Source organism: Bidens hawaiensis, unplaced genomic scaffold (genome assembly GCF_021521415.1).
Source record: "Bidens hawaiensis isolate Kalapana, Puna unplaced genomic scaffold, B.hawaiensis_p1.1 tig00001032_1, whole genome shotgun sequence".
NCBI classification, from domain to species: Eukaryota; Viridiplantae; Streptophyta; class Magnoliopsida; order Asterales; family Asteraceae; genus Bidens; species Bidens hawaiensis.
Genome location: NW_027491060.1, coordinates 12,234 through 31,460, shown reverse-complemented (window position 1 = coordinate 31,460; position 19,227 = coordinate 12,234). Strand labels below are relative to the sequence as shown.

Below are 19,227 nucleotides of genomic sequence, written 5' to 3'. Positions count from 1 at the left end.
TAGTATTAACATAAATACGTAAAGATTATTATTATTATTATTACTATTATCTTTTAACAAAACTATTATTATTATCACTACCATTATAAATATTAAAGTTGTTATTAATATTATTAAAGATCATATTATTATTATCTTCATATTATTATCATTAATTATTAGCAATAATATCATTATAGTTATTTTATGAATTCGTTTAGAAATCAAACCAACATCGAGTATAATATCATTATTTACTATCAATATTATTTATTATTATTATTATTTTTATCAACAACATTTTAATTAATACCAAGATTTTTATTCTTTAAATATTATTATTAGTATTATTAATAATAATTATTGTTATTATTATTATCATCATTATCTTATATATATATATATATAACATATCTTTTTTGGAAGTATTATTATCATCACTATCATTATTATAAGCTTTATTATCAATTCATTCTTATATAAACCGAACCCTTGTTTTAAACCCGTCTTGCTTATATTTAATATTGGTTTAGTTATTTAAAAGCCCAATAAAATAATAGTATTTTATTTTAATTGTCATTTAAGTACGAGTCCCTAACCATTAACAAATTAACCGATAATCCGATTTACAACCGAACCGTCCCATTCAATGTTTCAATGTAATTTCAACTAAAGTTCAAGTTCATTGATATATTTTATTTATTCGTTTTCAATTAGCTTTCAAGTCGGATTCGTTCGTTTCATTTACAAGCTTTCTATTTGTCGATCATTTATTATTTTCCCGATTCATCAATCGAGGTGAGTACTTTTATACCCATTTTTCCATCTTTCGTTTTGGAGTGACATTTCATACTTATCAAACTAAATGCTTCAATTACTTGAATCTTTAAACCCACAAACGTGATTGTATACTTTACTTGAATAATTGCCTGATTTGGTGTTCTATGCTTACATGCTATGTGCCTATGTGTTTATCGCTTTCAGTCATGGGAAGTCTATAAATCCGTGATCTATCTGGTATTCTCTTATAGCATGGTGTCTTAACGTAATGCAATTAACGATATTCTATTAAATCCTAGACTACTTGGCAACCCCTTGTAGCTAGGTGGCGCTAACGTAATTCTATTAGCGATTGTCAATTTATCCAAGTTGTTGCTTTTATTTATTGTTTTGTATACAAGTTTTGTGGCTTTTTACACTATATACTTATATGCTCAAACTTATGAATTGCTCACCAACCTTTGTGTTGACAAACTTTATTTTATGAAATGTTACAGGTTTGACTTTTGTTGACTCGAGAACTTGATGAAAACGTTACCAAGACTATTAGGATATTAGTAAAACGAACAACATAATTGCTACTTATATTCAACTTGTTTGTGTGGACGAGATGTGTTGTCTATTGATTTGTTGAAATAAAATGAGTTGATTAGATATTGTCACTTTAAATAGTGTCTTGTGTATTTGTCCAATCACATTGCACCCCGGCATGTTCCGCCTTTGGTCGGGGTGTGACAGATTGGTATCAGAGCCACACGAATATAGGATAGGTGGTTAGACGTAACGACCTAGTATAGTCTTTACTTTAGGGTCCTTATACGTGTTACATACGTGTTTACCCTACTTGATTGTTCAATACACTTGTTTATTTATATACTATTTATTTTATCAATCATAAATATACACATATACACACTTTCATAGAACTCAAAGGTATCCTTACCTTAAAACGCAAAAACATTAGATACAAGAATTTTGGTGTAACATTTGTAGGTAGCAGCGCATTATTTGCTCGAGCAGATACAAGAATTTGAGAACAAACTAAGTGATATCAACCTCATCCTTGAAGAAGCAAGTACAAATACAAAAACAGAGAAGAGATTATTGAAGTTGAAAAACAATGGAAGTACACAATTGGAAAGTATTTCATCGGTGAAAACAAACAAACTGTTGGAGGGGAACGAGTGAATAATTTTGACATAAGCCTTGTGATTTTGACACAGAGAACAGCTGAACAAATAGACACTAATGTTAAGAAATATATGGAATCCAAGTATAGGACGCCTGTGAAACAATCACTTGTGTTTAGCCTGTCAAAATTTGACCTCGGTTCAGCTGGTGATGTGCAGAAGTCAAATGGTGTTGGTGACAAAAAAGTGGCTGAGCATAATATATCCGGTGAGGACAACAAGGTTGAAGAAAACATATCTAAGCATCCTGGAGCATTTGTTGAAGCCATATGTTCTCGGTATGTGCATCGTGTCGTGCAATTGAAGCAGCCGTTGATAAAAGCTGAGAGTCTCGTATCAGATATGATTTACGCGGAGTATGGTGAAACATGGTAAAATGGTTTTAATAAACGAACATTGTATATTATAGTTTTCTTGTTTTAACAAACTTCTTGTGACAGGGATGTGATGTTTAAAACGGCTGAAGGTATCGCCGTGGGTAGTGTTGTAATGGAGACATTGCGACCAGGTATGTACGTACATATCATGGCTGCAAGTTCTTGGGCAGAAGTATTAAACAATGAGGAGAGTGTAAGCCGAAATGGCATGACACATCGGTTATTCTGCTCTGGTGTAATGTTGGTAAGATACAATATCCCCGTGTTTACGAAAAAAAATAAGATTAAAATTATATTTTACATAATAGTTAAATAAATGTATGAAACACAGTTCCCCGATCACTATAAAATGGACGAAGCAACAAGGCTCAAACAGTTTACATCAAACATGGTGTCGGTTCTGAAACAACAAGGTCTTCCCAATATAAATGGAGTAGATTTGGTGTTCATACCAATTCTTTACCCGGTCCGTTCCCACTACTATGTTATGGTGTTCAACCTGAACACCGGGAAGATTGAATTGCTTGATAACATAAAGTGTGATGCAAGATTTGAAGACCTATACGATAACTGGCCTTTTGTGATGGTATGTGTATTCAGGTTAATTATGAATTGTTATATTTTATTGAAAATTAGTGTTAATCATTAACTTGTGTTTTCTGCAGCGAGATACTTTTGCAGCGTACCTGCATTCAGTTAAACATCGGGCGGCAGCGATGATTAAGGTGTCGAAGGTAGTAGTAATCGATATGCCTTGGCGAACAAAACACAACTTTATAGATTGTGGAGTTTTTGCAATGCGTCACATGGAAACGTACATGGGTGGAAGCATGAAAGAATGGGAAGCTTGTTGCAATCTGTCAAAAGAGTTTGATGAGCAAGGGCGATATTGTAAAAAGCAACAAATGGAGCTTGATGAGTTCAGAAGAAAATACGTTGCAAAGATTTTGTTAATTAATATCAATGGGCCAAAGGATGACGTAATTCGACGTGCATTATTATTTGATGCGCTCCCTTTATCTGAAAAGGTTGCCTTGTATAGCGATGCATTGGACAGGATAAAGATTCGTTTAACGGAAGTCGACTAGCAAAAAAAGGTTTGGTTTTGGTTTTATTCAATAACTTAAATGTGTTATGTTTTTCGTGTGTTTGAAAATAATGAATTTTTTGTTTTTAGACGGATTGTGTGAATTGGTTTTTGGTATGAACAATATATTTAATGATTTATGATTTGTATGGTTTCATAAATTCATGTCTTTCATTAAAACACAAATGTGTTACGCAAACGTTGATGTTAAATAAAATGTGACACATGCATAATTTTGTGATGCCGAGGAAATCAAGTGTAAATTATAGTATGGTATACCTTGTTTAAAACACGAATGGTAAAATCAAAATAATATCATGTTTCACTTTAGGTAAAATAGTAAGTTTTAACCATACAACTTCAAAACCAGTTTTCTATGCAAATCCGTATGAAATCCGTCATTAGCAATGGACATAAATCTTTCTCTAAGTTTTTCAATATAATATAATGATAATTGTTGGTTTCTTTCTCGCCTTCCAGTTGCTTCCCTATAGACGAAAAAGAAAAATTAATTAATAAAATCAGTTCTCAAATTAATTATTATTTATTTAAAACAATATTCGATTAAAATGTCAAATCACAAAACCTGCAGACAATCCAACATGGGAACTGTTTCCCCGCACTACCAAGCTCCTGCAGAATAAACAAACGAATCATAAAGTAAGAAAACCGCAACATGAACTGACATTAACTAAAAAACTTGCCTGTGGTTTGGTGATGGTTACGTTGATATTGTATCTTTCGACATATTTGTATTGTTGGGGATCAGAGTGAATTCAAAAGAGGCGCTTTTGACTTTTAGTTTTTCTTTTATAAGTTTTGTAAAGTTGACCACTGTTGGATCAACCGGACCGCGCTTAATGAGGTGCATATTGTCAAGATTTGCTTTTGTTATAGTTCAGGACCATGCTGCCAGAAAAGAAAGTAAGTGCATAAACACTTCTCGGGCATGTGTTCTTTGTGACAAACCTAATCTAAAGCTTGACTTATCGAGACATGATATTATTTTGATTTTACCATTTAGTCTAGATGGTGAATACAATTAAAAATATCATTATGTAAAAAACTTTATTCATCATTATGAAACTAAAAATTTAGTCATAATTTAGTTGATATTGTTCAACAATCCAGTTGAAGAGGTGTTCATTTGCATAATAAGTAAATGTGTTATAGTTAAGAGGCAATAAACAAAGCTCGTTTAGTTATCAAGCCCAAGCTCAAGACGTGTATTTTTAAGTTTTACCTCTTTTGGACTTCTATGTATCAATTTCAAACTGCATAGCCGAGCTTTGGCTCGTTTAAGGTATTACACGAGCTCGACCTAGGCTTAGTGTCGTTTAAGATAATAATATATGCCTTAAACTATATAAAATTAATTTAAAACCTACATAAATTAATTAATAAAATGATAAACAAGACGAGCCCAAACTTGAAAAAATGAGTCACGAGCTGAGCTCGAGCTCTCATAAGTCAAAACGAGCTTGGGCTCAGCTTGGCTCGTTTAAGGTATTACACGAGTTCGACCGGGCTTAGTGTCATTTAAGATCTTTCTTAAAGTATATAAAATTAATTAAAAACCTACATACATTAATTAATAAAATTATAAACAAGATGAGTCCAAACTTGAAAAAATGACTCATGAACCGAGTTCAAGCTCTCGTAAGTCAAAACGAGCTTGGGCTCTGCTTGGCTTGTTTAAGGTATTAGACGAGCTCGACCCGGGCTTTTGGTCGTTTAAATTTGTCTTAATATATATATATAATTAATTAAAAACCTACATAAATTAATTAATAAAATGATAAACGAGACGAGCCCAAACTTGAAAAAATGACTCACGAGCCGAGCTCGAGCTCTCATACGTCAAAACAAGCTTGGGCTCGGCTTGGCTCGTTTAAGGTATTCCATGAGCTCGACCCGGGTTTAGGGTTGTTTAGGAAATTAATTAAAAACCGAGCTTGGGCTCGGCTTGGCTCGTTTAAGGTATTCCATGAGCTCGACCCGGGTTTTGGCTCATTTTGGCTCATTTACACCCATACATCCCATATGAACTTTAAGGTTGAACCGTACCTATAAGAGTATAACTGATCATTCAAGTCATCTTTGACTAATTTGGTCAGTCAATTTACTAAGTCATGATCTTAGATAAATTCAAGTAAAAATATTATTTTTACCAAAATATATTTCATCCAATGTTGCAGTAATTTTAACTCATATTAATTACTAATTAACTTTTATAACACAAAAGTTTATAAGATATAACTGTTAGCTTATTTCAGTCAAATATAAACCAATTGTCTATTTACCTATGTACCCTTTTAGGCTATATATGACAATAAACAAATAAACAACTTTATCTTAAAAACAATAATGTATAAAAATATGAGAACTCAACTAGTAGAAAGTAACAATAATCATAACAGATAATAAATAATGCCAACTGTCTTAGTTCTACACCAACAAATATGGAAAACAATAAAATACGATTTCTATTCTTCAGTTTGTGGAGGCGAAGGACGTTTAGACGGAGCATCCTCAGGGTGAATCTTGTAATGATTACGTGAATCGTGACCAGGCTCACCACAAATTCTGCAATGATTACGTGGCTTCCCAGCTTGGCTAATCGCTTGCTCACGTTGTGATCTTATCCGATTGTGAACGCCACAACCTTTGCTCCTTATATCTGTAGGAACACGAATATTAGCATGCGTGGGTTGAGTGGTTTTAAGCAATTCAGCAAATATGTCTTTGTTGCTTGGTGGTGGGGCGGTAATATGTATCTCGTCAACTTTAGCTTTATAATTGTTAATATACTCAGCATAATGGCTTAACTTCTCCATGTCACCAACAAATTGATTTATAACATGGTCATGCGCCTTGTTCATTTTCCGAACAACAGAGTAGACATCGTTATTACTAGCAACATCACCATGAGTATAAGAAGGAGCATGCAACGGACTATTAGCAACAGCATCTTTCGTCCACCTCCTTAGTATGTATCGCCAAGGAAAAACACGGACCTCTCCCATTCTAAGCACATAAAAAATATGTCGACATAACATACCAAATTGTTCAAACCTTTTGCAACTGCAATAAACAGTTAAGTCTTCTTTGCGATGCATAACTTGAATGTATGCAAAACCGTGTGTCACGAGTTATATATAAATAGCGAAAATACATTATACAAAAATTATATATTTAAAAACATACCTCCCATGTTGATGATGGGTAGAATTCCCTGTCGATGATAAAAAACTTTATAAAATCACCAACAGGGTGATAACTCCTACACTGACATTTGTGAATGGAAGTATCAATTTCTAGCTGGACATCAAAGAAAATGTTTTTGGTGTAAATATCTACAGCCTGCTTCTCTAGGGGGAATTTACTCCATGTTTCTGGAGATTTGTACCTACTATCATGATCATTTTTCCTATGCTCATGTCGTTGATGTTCAATTTTAGAATCAAAGTGAGAAAGAAACTCTACGAGAGTACAACGTGGGTTGAAAAACTTACTAAAAAAATGGTTCTCACTTTCAGACCTGGATGAGGTACGCATCAGCCCAGACATGTCTTCATCGCGATAGAATGCGGGAATCCATGAGCTTCGAAGTTGATAAATATCGGTCAACCATTCATGTTCGGTTAGATGAAAATCCTGCATTATGCGGGCCCACTGTTGTTCAAATTGATCAGGAGTAATCTGATCTGTCAAAACTATATCACACAACCTTTCTTTGAAATCGGTTTCGTTGCATAGCTTTGATCCAACCTGATATTAATAGTAATGGAAAACTATGAATAAAAAAAAGATACACTAAAAGTTATTTGGTTTATTGGTAAAAAAACTGTATATACCTTTCCTGAAAGCTTATCCATTATGTGCCACATGTACAATCTGTGCCTAGTGTCAGGAAAAACGTCTTCAATCGCCCTCTTCATCGCAGGGTCCTGATCAGTGACAAGAACTTTAGGTGCGTACCCAAATGCATCTTTAAAACACTTCAACAACCAGGTGTATGTTTCAGCCGTTTCGTTGCCAAGCAGAGCAGCACCAAGGGTAACGTTACAGTTATGGTTGTCGATGCCGGTAAAGGGTACAAACACCATCTTGTATCTGAAAATGATATATAGTTGTATTATGCGACTAACGAAGCTTTGAATTATTGGTAAGTAAAGAAATATGCATATATAATTTACTTGTTGTGTTGGTAAGTGGCATCAAATGATACAACGTCTCCAAATGTGTAGAAATTCCTCTTAGCGTATTCATCCGCCCAAAATAAGCCCTTCAAAACACCATCCGGAGTAGTTGTATATTCACACGAAAAAATTTGGCAGATACTGTTTTTTCCTCATTAGTCGTTAAACCACCATTTCTGCATCATACTCACTAATATAGAGATTTTGGTCTCTCTTAAAGTTTTTGCAATCAACCTTTGTTGCGCCCACATGATTGAACCCACCAAAAATAGTCCTCATTATATTGAACGCTCTAACCGGTCCAATATTAATGTTAGACAAATCACTCAAAAGTGTTTTCTTGATAAACGACAGATTTCGAGCAGCACTAATAAAGTGCATATCATCCTCGGCAACAAAAGGGTGGTTGTGTGCCTCTATAAAATTATATACTACATATTTACCCTCAACCGTTAACTCTAGCCTAATTCGTGCTTCACAACCAGTACGTTGTGAAGGTTTCCTCCTCTTTTGTTTTGGCTTGTGTTCTTCATCTAACGTATCAACTTCCTTAACCGCCTTTTGACCTTCTTTTGAGCACACGAAATACTTACCCTGAATGGTACCCCGAGACTTCCACTGAGTTGTTTTCCTTATTGAAAAACCACAAGCTAGAGCATATCTTTTGTAGAATGATTTTGCAGACTCAAGGTTGTCAAAAATCATACCTTCAACAGGTTTGATTGATGCACCACATTCTGGATAATAAGACTTCTTTCCAGATATTGGAGAAATGTGTTCAATGCCAACTGATTGGTATGCATTATCATCTATAAAACACATGTACTTATTTAACATGCACAACTTAATGAGATTAGAAATATTAATATATAAAAATAAAGAACCGTAGTTTAACTATGTGAATTCCCTATCGAACTATTCTGTGGAAAATTACATAATTATATCAAATAAAAAAATATGAAAGCACAAATGCAATTGCCATTGAAATACATTAAAATAACACACGAAATCATGTTAACAGTTGTTTCCATTTACTCTCTTGATTTTGTTAATTTGTAAAACTAACAATGACATGTTAAATGGATATACTTTTACAATAGCACTTGAACAAATTCAAGTATTTAATGGAAACACTCTTTTTTTCCCGTAGACTAATAATTTAATTGGGATTACAAAATCAACTAGTATTCCATCGAAACATCTTTTAGTTATATAATCATATAATCAACAACAATCGCAAAAATTAAATAACATACTTACCGTTTTCACCATCCATCATCGAATTCATCTTCTTTAGGTTTCTGAAAGCTTAATCACGTATACAAAAGTGGGAGAGAATATATTAGAGAATGAGTCTTCTAATAAACCCATAAAAGTAGGAAGAACACCGGTGTTGTTATTTTTAATTATAAATAAATATATTTTTAAAGTTACCTAACTACCCTTTATTGTTATATAAACACATACACATATACTTTTATATAATACACGTGTGTGTGTGTATATGTGTGTGTGTCTATATATATATATATAGGGTTAGGGTCTCAAACGACATGAATGCCCAATGAACTGTTTGTGAACAGTTTGACAGAAAGTTCATTTATATTCATATGTTAATAAATTAAAGAACATGAACATACAATTTTGTTCGGTAAGCTTAACAAATGAAGACGAACGGAGGTTGTATTCGTTCAGTTGTGTACACAAACGTTATGTGTTCATTTTGGTTCGTTTGTTTACCATCATCCGGTTATATTCATTTACATCTGTCTGATTACGTTCATTAACATATATATGGCCATTTATTAGAATTTTACTATTATGATTTTATTTGTTACTTTTTTTATTATTACTCTTTTGATATAAATATGTATGATATTCATTTTTCTTTTGGATTTTATACGAAGGATTAATTACTTATTTGTGACTTAGAATTTTACATTGCTCTTATAACTATTTTAAACGCAATGTAAAACGTTATTTCATCGATAATCAATTATAATTTAATCATCTATCGTATCTCGTTTATGATTTTTCTATTCTATCTTTTAATTGTTTGATTATTATATGTATATTTTAACTGGAAATGTCGAGTAATATATATATCTCAAACTAGTATTAAATATATAACTAACATTTTGATTTGTAATTTATATAATTACAATTTCAATACGAGTTATGATTCATGTGGTTGTACATTATGCTTTAATCGAGGCTTCCATCGACTTCCAAACCCACCACACTCCTCTCTCACTTTCGACCTTTCGTAATTTCCAATTACAGCACCACCGATAAGTATCTTCATTTACGTCTCTACGGAGGTGGTGGTCGATGACACAGGTCATCAGAAACCTTCGTCTTCCCCCTTGCATACGTCATCGGGCGTTGTTATTGGCTTGTATATATATTTTGTTCTCAACTTAAGCCAATTAGAGGTTTGTTCACTTGACTTTTATCATCATCAGTTCATATATTTTGCAATCATTGATGTTACTTGGTAAAGGCTTAATGCATTTTTTTTTATCATTGTGGGTGTCTTAAGGGATAATGTGAACAAAATTTTTTTAGACTAACTACAGAAAATACGCTGTCATTGTTAGTTCTTCTCCTCCACTTGCAATTTGCAGCCTTTCATGATAGAAGTTTTGGGGTAAGAAAAGTGTATACACATGACACAATTGCTATTTTTATGTATTGAAATATTTAGGTATGGTTATTATCAGGGACGGAACTACAGGAGGGTCAGCCGGCCAAACTTCAAGGTTAAAAACGCATCAAGGTTAAAATAATAAACAGAAAAGATGAAGAACTGTTTGCCGGCGGCGGTTAGCGGAGGTCCGGCGACCGTTAACCTTTACAAAATTATAGGGAAAAAGAAAAGGAAGAAAGGCGCTCTACAGTTCTTAAAAATATGACTTTGGGCTTTTAAAATACTGAGTTGGGCCCAACATCAGATTAAAATGAAAAACCCTAAATTTTATTAACAATAATAAATAAATACTTTTATTTGTTGTAATTGTATGCTATATTTTCAAGAGTCTTTTTCTTCGTTTGCCACTGTTTTCAAGCTTCAAGAAAATTCGTAATCAACTCCTCTTAAAAATTTGTAGGCATAGTTGCACCTTTCTACAACAATAACCAGTAAGTTTCTTTATCTTACTTTTGTTATTTTCTAGGTTATTAATTTTTATTTTAATTGGAGGGTGTATTATGGACATGTCTTTCGTTAAATTCTATTTACTAATGAGAATGATTTAAAAGAAGTTGAGAGGAAATTAAGTTATTTGAAGATAAACCATCGTGTTATATTGAGAAAGATGTTTTTATAAGTGTTGAAAGTGAAGCAGTTTTATAAAAGTTTCAAGCTATAGGGCATCGTAGAATACAATTATCAGTTACTACAATGAATGGTAAGAAAAAGGCGATTCATGTACGTTGAGAAAACAAAAAAAAATTTCTATTACGACCCCCCGATTAAAAAGTTCTGGTTCCGTCACTGGTTATTATGATTTGATTTATGAAAGTCACATAGACGCAAATGTGTCTATGTATACAACTTGACTTTAAAAGCATTATAAATTGTGTTTACCGACCCGTTTGAGATAAGATAAATTCACACCAATGAACCAAAAAAATAACTTTATGGATAACAGGTAAAAATTGGGTTTGATTTGAAACGGGCCAGTTTCATTGTGGGCTTGGGTAGCAAATGGATCAAAAATAGTCTTTTTTTTATGAAGGAAGATGGTTGGATTGGATAACAGTTTAGATTTGGGTTCAATTTGAAACGGGTTAGATTCACTATGGGTTATATGGTTTTTATAAAGGGTTCTACTAGGGACATCCAGACACCCTTATACACCCCGTATAGCCTTATATGGGGTGTATAAAGGGTTTTTTTTTGTTTTTTAAAGGTGGGTGTCCCTAGAATCTGTCTTTCAAAAATTCAATCTTGGTGTGTACCTTCTTGCCTATTTATGTATTTAATAGATACACATAAGATTAGTATTATATTAGGTTAAAAGTATGTGTTACTATCGTCTTTTGCTTAGTATAGTGTGATTCTGATTTTGCTGATTCACAAGGTACAACATATCAATTAAAAGTTCTAGCGTGAACCACTTTTATACATACACAAGTCAAGGACACAAATGAAACTAAGGGTAAAGAAAAATGGGGACTTGAAGTAACCACCTTTTAACAACCTTGTGCTAAAGTATCCAAGTAACACCTACAATTACATCTTTTTTGACAATGCAAATTGTAAAAGCACTAGCTTTTGTATATTATAAGACTACTACTGCCAAAACATATTTGCAAATTATTTTTGTAAACTGTATTAGTAACTTGCTTGATTTGTTGAAAGTTATAGGATGTTGAAAATTACGAGTTCGAATTGGACTCTTTTTTCATGGCGGGTCTGAATACTAGTTGTATTCATATTTATGCATTAGTTTTAATAATTCAAAAAATGATAAATATTTAAACTTAGTTTGTTTTTAATAAATAAAATGTATATATTTTTTAAGATTAATTAAAATTATTGCTACAACATGATCTTCATCAATGGAAGATCTATTGGAAGACCATTAGTGAAGAGTTATCACATGAGTATTCATCGGTGAATTTTGTCAGTATTAGCCATTGGTGATTCTTTTTTATGGAACACCAACAAATATTTACTTGTTTATGTATTAAATATATAACTAATATTTTGATTTGTAATTGTATTCACGTATATGTATCATTTTGATAATTTAATGTCAAACTTTTAATTTTAAACTTAGTTATTGTTTTTTATAAATAAACTACTGTATATATTTTATTGAAGATTTAATTAAAACTATTACTACAACATGAGCTTCATCTATGGAAGATCTAGCTATCGGAACACCATTACTTAAGAGTCACATGGCGAGTATCCGTTGGTGAATTTTGTCAGCATCAACCGTAGATGATTCTTTTTTTTTGATGGAACACCAACATGTATTTTCAACGGATTCGCTAGATATACACTTTACCGACTAATTACCAATGGGCATTTATCTTGTCAAAGTTTGTTTGCCAAATTCCTGTAATGTTACAAAATTTAAAGAAAATAGTTTTTTTTCTATAAAAATAGCAATAAAATACAATAAATTTGCAACTATTTAATTCTTTATATATAATATAAATTCTTAAATTCCAAATTACAAAATAAGAAACTTCAACCCGTCTATATATTATTTTGTCATAGGAGGTAGGACATCAAACAAATTATATTACCCTACGCAATAAAATTTGTTCGTTGTTTTCATACATCTATTTTGTTTTCTTTGATAATACATATCAATCATTGAATGGCCATTTTGTTTCGACATTGTTTAATGAGTTTCGTCGGCTCTTACTTTGCATTTGGGGTACACATCAAATATAAAATTCTTAATCTTTATAAAAAATATATTATTCTAACAACATAATGCTTTGACATGTGTTAATATTATTTATCTATTCTTTCATGCAACATCATCATATTGTTTTGTTTAGACATACGTTGATTTTTTAATATATTGAAGATGCGAATTAAAGTTAGTTCAAAAGAGAATTATATATTGAAGTAAGAGGGTGATTTGGTTCAAGTCTTGATTTCATAGCTTTTTATATTTCTTTTTTTTATCTATTCATCAAGTTGTTTGTAGCACTATAACTGTGTGCTATTATATGAAGTACTATACATAAGTGTTAATTGACATTTTTATTTTAAGTACGACACACGCTCATGGTTTGATTTGGTAGTTAAGGACAACTATTTTCGTTGTGTTGTCATTATTTTAGTGTAGTCGGCTGGCTTTGCACTTACAAGTAAATACGTTCTTTGTTTATCTTGATAATTATATTTACGACATTAACCTACTCGTCCACCGGACGGGTATAAAACTAGTTATTTATTGATATAGCTTAACATAGTAGCCGAATTATGCAGAATTCTAAACCCAGATTATTCAAAAATTCAGTATCCGAATTTTTTGGATTTGGTTCGCAAATACATTTTTAAAAAATTCGGAAATATTTGAGCTATCATGAATATTTTCTGTTTAATTAATAAGTATTAGATAGAAATTTCGGATATTTAAGAATTTTCAGTTATATTGGGTATCAGAAAATATTTTTTATAAAATTATTAATACTTTTCATAAAATTATTAATAAACTCAGACGTCATCCGGATCGAACTGGAGATCATAAAATTTCAGTTTTCCTTCATCGAGTCACTCATATTCTTCCAAAGTGTTGTAAGTAGGGATTGAACTTCGGTCTCTATTGAGAACCCCATGCTTCATACCAATACACCACATTAGAAAGGACAATGTTTTATAGGCTTCAATATGGAATTACAAATATGGGAGAACTAATATTCTTTTATTATTAAAAACTACCGAGTCACTCAGCATGTTGCGTTGGGCGCATCGATAAAATTCGGGAGTTGGTAAAGCCTAAACGTTGTCGGTTTCGGGGGTTGAAACGGCAAGTCGACGCATATTCGTTTGGTTTCGCTTACGTGTTTTATATATAGGAACTAAAACAAAAAAAAAGTATAAAAAGTTGAGGTTGACCAATGTGGTGGCGATGGTTGATAAAACTCAGACATTTGTAAAACCTGAGCGTTGTCAATATTGGACGTTGGGGGTGGCGAGTCTACGCAAATTCAGTTGGTCTCCGTCGCGTTTGTTACGGTAATTAAAACTAAATAAAAAAATTGGCATTTGGTCGTTTTTGTTACGTTCGTTACAGCCCTACAACTAAAACAAAATATGGTGAGTCTAAGCGAATTCGGTCGGCAAAAGTTACGTTTGTTACGATGCCGGAACTAAAACAACAAAAAAAGAAAAAAAAATACAAATTGACATTCGATCGATTTACGTATTTTCATTATGTTACCGGAACTAAAAAGATAAAATAAACAATAAAAAAAATTAAAGGGACAACTAAGGTGTCGTTAAGTGGTCAATCGGGCACTTGCGACACCAAAGTTCTCTTTTTTATATACTAGTAATAGTAATGGTAATAGTAATTTAAGGAAATTGATTGTAAAAAATTATATGATTTATGTATCTATTTATTAAGTTAATTTCTCACTTTCTCTCAACTCTTTCTTTGACAAATTTCATAATTTGTGTTGATTAGAGAACTATAGTCAATCTACACGTGTAAAGTTTCTTAGTTGATTTTGGTTAAAAAAAATTAGATTAGTTATGATATATAACTCTATAAGCCTTATCTATAAGATATTGTTTCTATTGATGTCAACACTTTGGACCAAGTTAATGTGTTTAGCTCAAAATAGACCAAGGTTTCAACTGACCTAATTTATGATTCACCCGATGTTATTTTAGCTAGAATTCATGATTTTACCTGTTTATAACAACATGAACCAGTTTCAAGAAGTGTGTTCATCTGTTTCAATTTAATCATAATCTGAAGCACATACAATAAGGTCCCAACAATTTTATAGTGCTTCAAGAATGAAAAGAAAAAAAAAACTTTGAACACGATTGAATGTTTTTATTGTTAGTTGGTTCCCACATATTTTATATAGGTCATAACTCATGTGATTAAAGAATATTAATATGCTTTATATTTATATGGTAGATCATGTGATTTTGTTCTCAAAACCAATATTGTCCAACACCCCTATGTACTATATGGACAGTCATTCATGTGATTATGTGATTAATGGGTTTGAGTTATTCTATAAAATATAAAAAAAAAATAAAAAAAATTGTGGCTTAAAAAAAACCTCAAAAAAATTTCAGAAAAAATAAATCATAACCCAAATTCTAAATTAAAAAAGAAAAAAAGTTAAAAAAAAAAAAGAAGAATCATTGAGTCTTTATATTTACCGGTGTGTCTTTTTATTAACATATTTTACTTGATAAATCATGTGACATTTATCTCTGAACTAAATTCACACGACACACATGTTTTCTATAGGGCATCACTTGTGTGATTAATTAAGGTTAGTACATGTGCAGCTAAAAAAGTTAAGATTAGTATATTCTTCATGATAAATCACGATACATTTATCTTTAAACCGAATTTGTTCGACATATGTACTATATGGATCATCACTTATATGATCAACGAAAAGTCGTATATTTTACTTTATGAATCATAATTGACGATTGACATTTGTCTTCAAACTAATCCACAGTTCCACACATCACATATGTTTTCTATAGGTCATCACTTGTGTGATTAATGAGGGTTAGTATATTTTAGATGATAATTGATATATGATGTTTAGCTTCAAATCAACTCATGCCACATAGGCATGCTCTATGTAGGTATAAGTCATGTGATTAAAGAAGATGACATGTTTTACATGACAAATCAGGTGATATAACTCCAAAACATATTTATCTCAAGACTGTAAAAATGTTTAATGGTTGTTGGACTTAATTTTGTGTTTGGTAGTGGTAAAAGACAAGATTCAATGCGCGCCACTTGGGTGAGTTAACGTTTGTGTGAGTAAGATGAATTCATGTTTTTTTTTTTACATTCAAGGGAAGAGGTAACAATTGGTGCACAAAGATACTGTATGGCAAAAATAAAAAAAATAATGAAGAATTTTTATTCAATCTGTGTAAGACATCATTTTTTTTATCATAATGTCTATAACATATGAATACATAAAACATATACCGGTTCAAATATGTTCACATATACCCAAGTATTTTTACATAGTGGTGATGCATTTCAATAATTATATTATACATGGATTTGAATAAAAGGGAATTTACGAATGAAATTATGACTATGTTTTACTGTTAGTAGTTTACTATTATTATTAGTATAGTATTTTTGTATTTGTTTGTCTTAAATATACTTTATATTAATATTAAAGAACTTCAAGAAATACGTAGTAGATATCAGATATGTATGTATGTTTGTAGCAAGTATCAAACTCCACAAAAACTTGATTAAAACGGAAAGAAAAAAAGAAACAACCATTCAACAATATATTAAAAACACCACATAAATACAAAAAACACAAATACAAGCATTAATATCTAGCACCAATACTTGATAATGTCCCATCAATCCATCATAACCCATAGTACACCTTAACAACACAAAAAAGCCATACCCCACTTAAAAAGTACAACCCAACAAAGCCAGACCCCACATAAAAAGTACAACCCACAAAGCAACAACCATTCAATCATGTCATGATCACTAGTACCCAAACATATCAGCAGAAGCCATGATAGGTGGTTGATTAAGATACATCATGTTCCATGGGTTCTCAACAAAATCAAACCCAAACCCAAACAACTCATCATTCATGCATTGATGAGTTGTACTATTACCATTCATCTTAATGGAATCCAGGATTCTATTAAGGGAATCGAGCCTCTGGCTAAGCTCACTCATCTGAGCCCTCAAGACCGAGTTCTCGGCTTCGATTTCAACAAATCGTTGAGTCGTAACGTTGATTGTGGCCCGGATCTGATCGTTATCGCTCTTGATCTTGTTTGATTCCGCCATTAGATCAGCCGCGTGCTTTTGCTTCCGTATCCTTGATCTGCGAGCCGATTCACGGTTCGATTCCTTCCTCTTCCTCTTCTTCTCATCGATCAATCCATCGTCGGGTGTCGAATCTATAAAAAAAATCCACTTGCACCATAAATTAAAATACATACATTCAGGGGTGTGCGTGAAACCGAAAAACCAATCAGAAACTAAAAACACCAAACTGACAATTTACTTTTATGTTTTCATAATAACAAACTTTCAGTTCACTTTCGATTTTGCGTGTAACTCAAATTAAAAAAACCCAAACCAAACTTAAAGATTTTTATCTTATATCTTAAATTTAAGTAACTTATAATAGTTTAATATATAGTTTAACACAAATATTTTAGCATAAATTTATAATAATAATTTAATTTAATTAAGTAACAAATAAAATAAAATTCATTATTTTTTTAACTTTTTTTTTCGGCCTTAAATTTTCAAACTTAAATGATAAAATAAACGGTTTTTAAAAACTAAAAAACGGACAGATAAATTACTTACAAGTGGCTGCGCTTCGGGTTTCGTCAGATCCGGATGAATTTCCGCTTAAAGAAGCCATGGGTTATGTGAACTTGTAACAATAAATCTAGAAACGAATAAAGTAAGACAAAGAAGTGAAACTAATAAGCTGGATCGAGACGGAACGTGTAGTCAAGTTCGGAGAAGACGTAAAACCAGTAGAGGAAGACAACAGAGAAGGATTGAACAAGATGGATCCGGCGGATAAGTGAGGAATTGATCATAAACCCGGATCGGAGGATTTCACAAAGAAAAGAAGGCATTAATTAATTCCAACACCCATACATCAAGTATTTGGTATTAGAATTAAGATTAATAAGAAGATTAGTGGAGAGAAAGAAAGGGAGTTTGAAGGTGGGATGAGGAATGATTATATAGAAGGGGGCCTGGTGAAAACAAAAAAAAGGTGTAGGTAACATGAAATCAACGTGTGCCACCTTGATTTCTTCACCCTATTTTCTTTTCTTTTCTTTTTTTATTTTTGTTCATAATTTTGTTGGGGGAATATAATCTGGAATTAAATAATAATGCTTGATATTGTTTTGCAACAAGCTTTTGTTAAATTGTTATGGGTAGAGGTGCACAAATCGGGTTGTTTCTAATACTCGGATTCGGGTATGGAATCCACTACAAGAATTTGGTCTTTTTACGACGAAACCTATCCTGACAACATGATGTAGTCGGTATAGCTAACTATATCCCAACGACATGTTGTCGGGATAGAAAATCTCAGAATTCATTACACGTGTCAATCTTTAATTCGCGAGACCAACTTTGACCAAACCAAATTTTGACTCGCTTCTTTTGCCGATGACATGTTGTCAGGATAGAGTGTTTATATTTTATTTTTCCTTTTCTTTAAAAGCATCTTAAATTATAATCAAATAATAAAAAAGTAACTACCCAATCCCAACGACATGTTGTCGGGATAGAGTGTTTATATTTTATTTTCCCTTTTCTTTAAAAGCAACCTAAATTAGAATTAAATAATAAAAAAGTAACTGCCCAATCCCAACGACATGTTGACGGGATAGAGTGTTTATATTTTATTTTCTCTTTTCTTTAAAATCATCTTGAATTAGAATAAAATAATAAAAAACTAACTACCCTATCCCAACGACATATTGTCGGGATAGCGACTTTATATTTTATTTTTCTTTTCTTTAAAATCATCTTAAATTAAAATAAAATAATAAAAAATTAACTACCCTATCCCAACGACATATTGTTGGGATAAACTTTATATTTTATTTTTTGTTTTCTTTAAAATCATTTTAGAGATGGTTACATACATACATAGATATGGTTGCATACATACATAGAGATGGTTACATACATACATACATACATAGAGATGGTTACATACATACATAGATATGGTTACATACATACATACATACATAGAGATGGTTACATACATACATACGTACATACATACATACATAGAGATGGTTACATACATGCATACATAGAGATGGTTACATACATACATACATACATAGAGATGGTTACATACATACATACATACATAGAGAT

General features: G+C 31.9%; 2 protein-coding genes across 2 annotated transcripts; both read right to left on the bottom strand.

Annotated features, from left to right (window-relative positions):
* Positions 1-5,899: 5,899 nt before the first annotated feature.
* On the bottom strand, positions 5,900-8,891 carry LOC143555823 (protein FAR1-RELATED SEQUENCE 5-like). The gene is made up of 7 exons (XM_077045310.1): positions 8,876-8,891; positions 7,787-8,424; positions 7,613-7,701; positions 7,271-7,529; positions 6,707-7,184; positions 6,621-6,648; positions 5,900-6,440 (listed from the first exon to the last, which is right to left on the bottom strand). Exons 1-7 carry the CDS (start codon positions 8,889-8,891, stop codon positions 5,900-5,902), a joined length of 2,049 nt encoding a protein of 682 aa, XP_076901425.1.
* A 7,697-nt stretch (positions 8,892-16,588) lies between these two features.
* LOC143554101 (bZIP transcription factor 44-like) lies at positions 16,589-18,058 on the bottom strand. The gene is made up of 2 exons (XM_077043958.1): positions 17,674-18,058; positions 16,589-17,255 (listed from the first exon to the last, which is right to left on the bottom strand). The coding sequence occupies exons 1-2, from the start codon at positions 17,729-17,731 to the stop codon at positions 16,831-16,833; spliced, it is 483 nt and encodes a 160-aa protein (XP_076900073.1). The 5' UTR covers positions 17,732-18,058; the 3' UTR covers positions 16,589-16,830.
* Between the last annotated feature and the right edge of the window lie 1,169 nt (positions 18,059-19,227).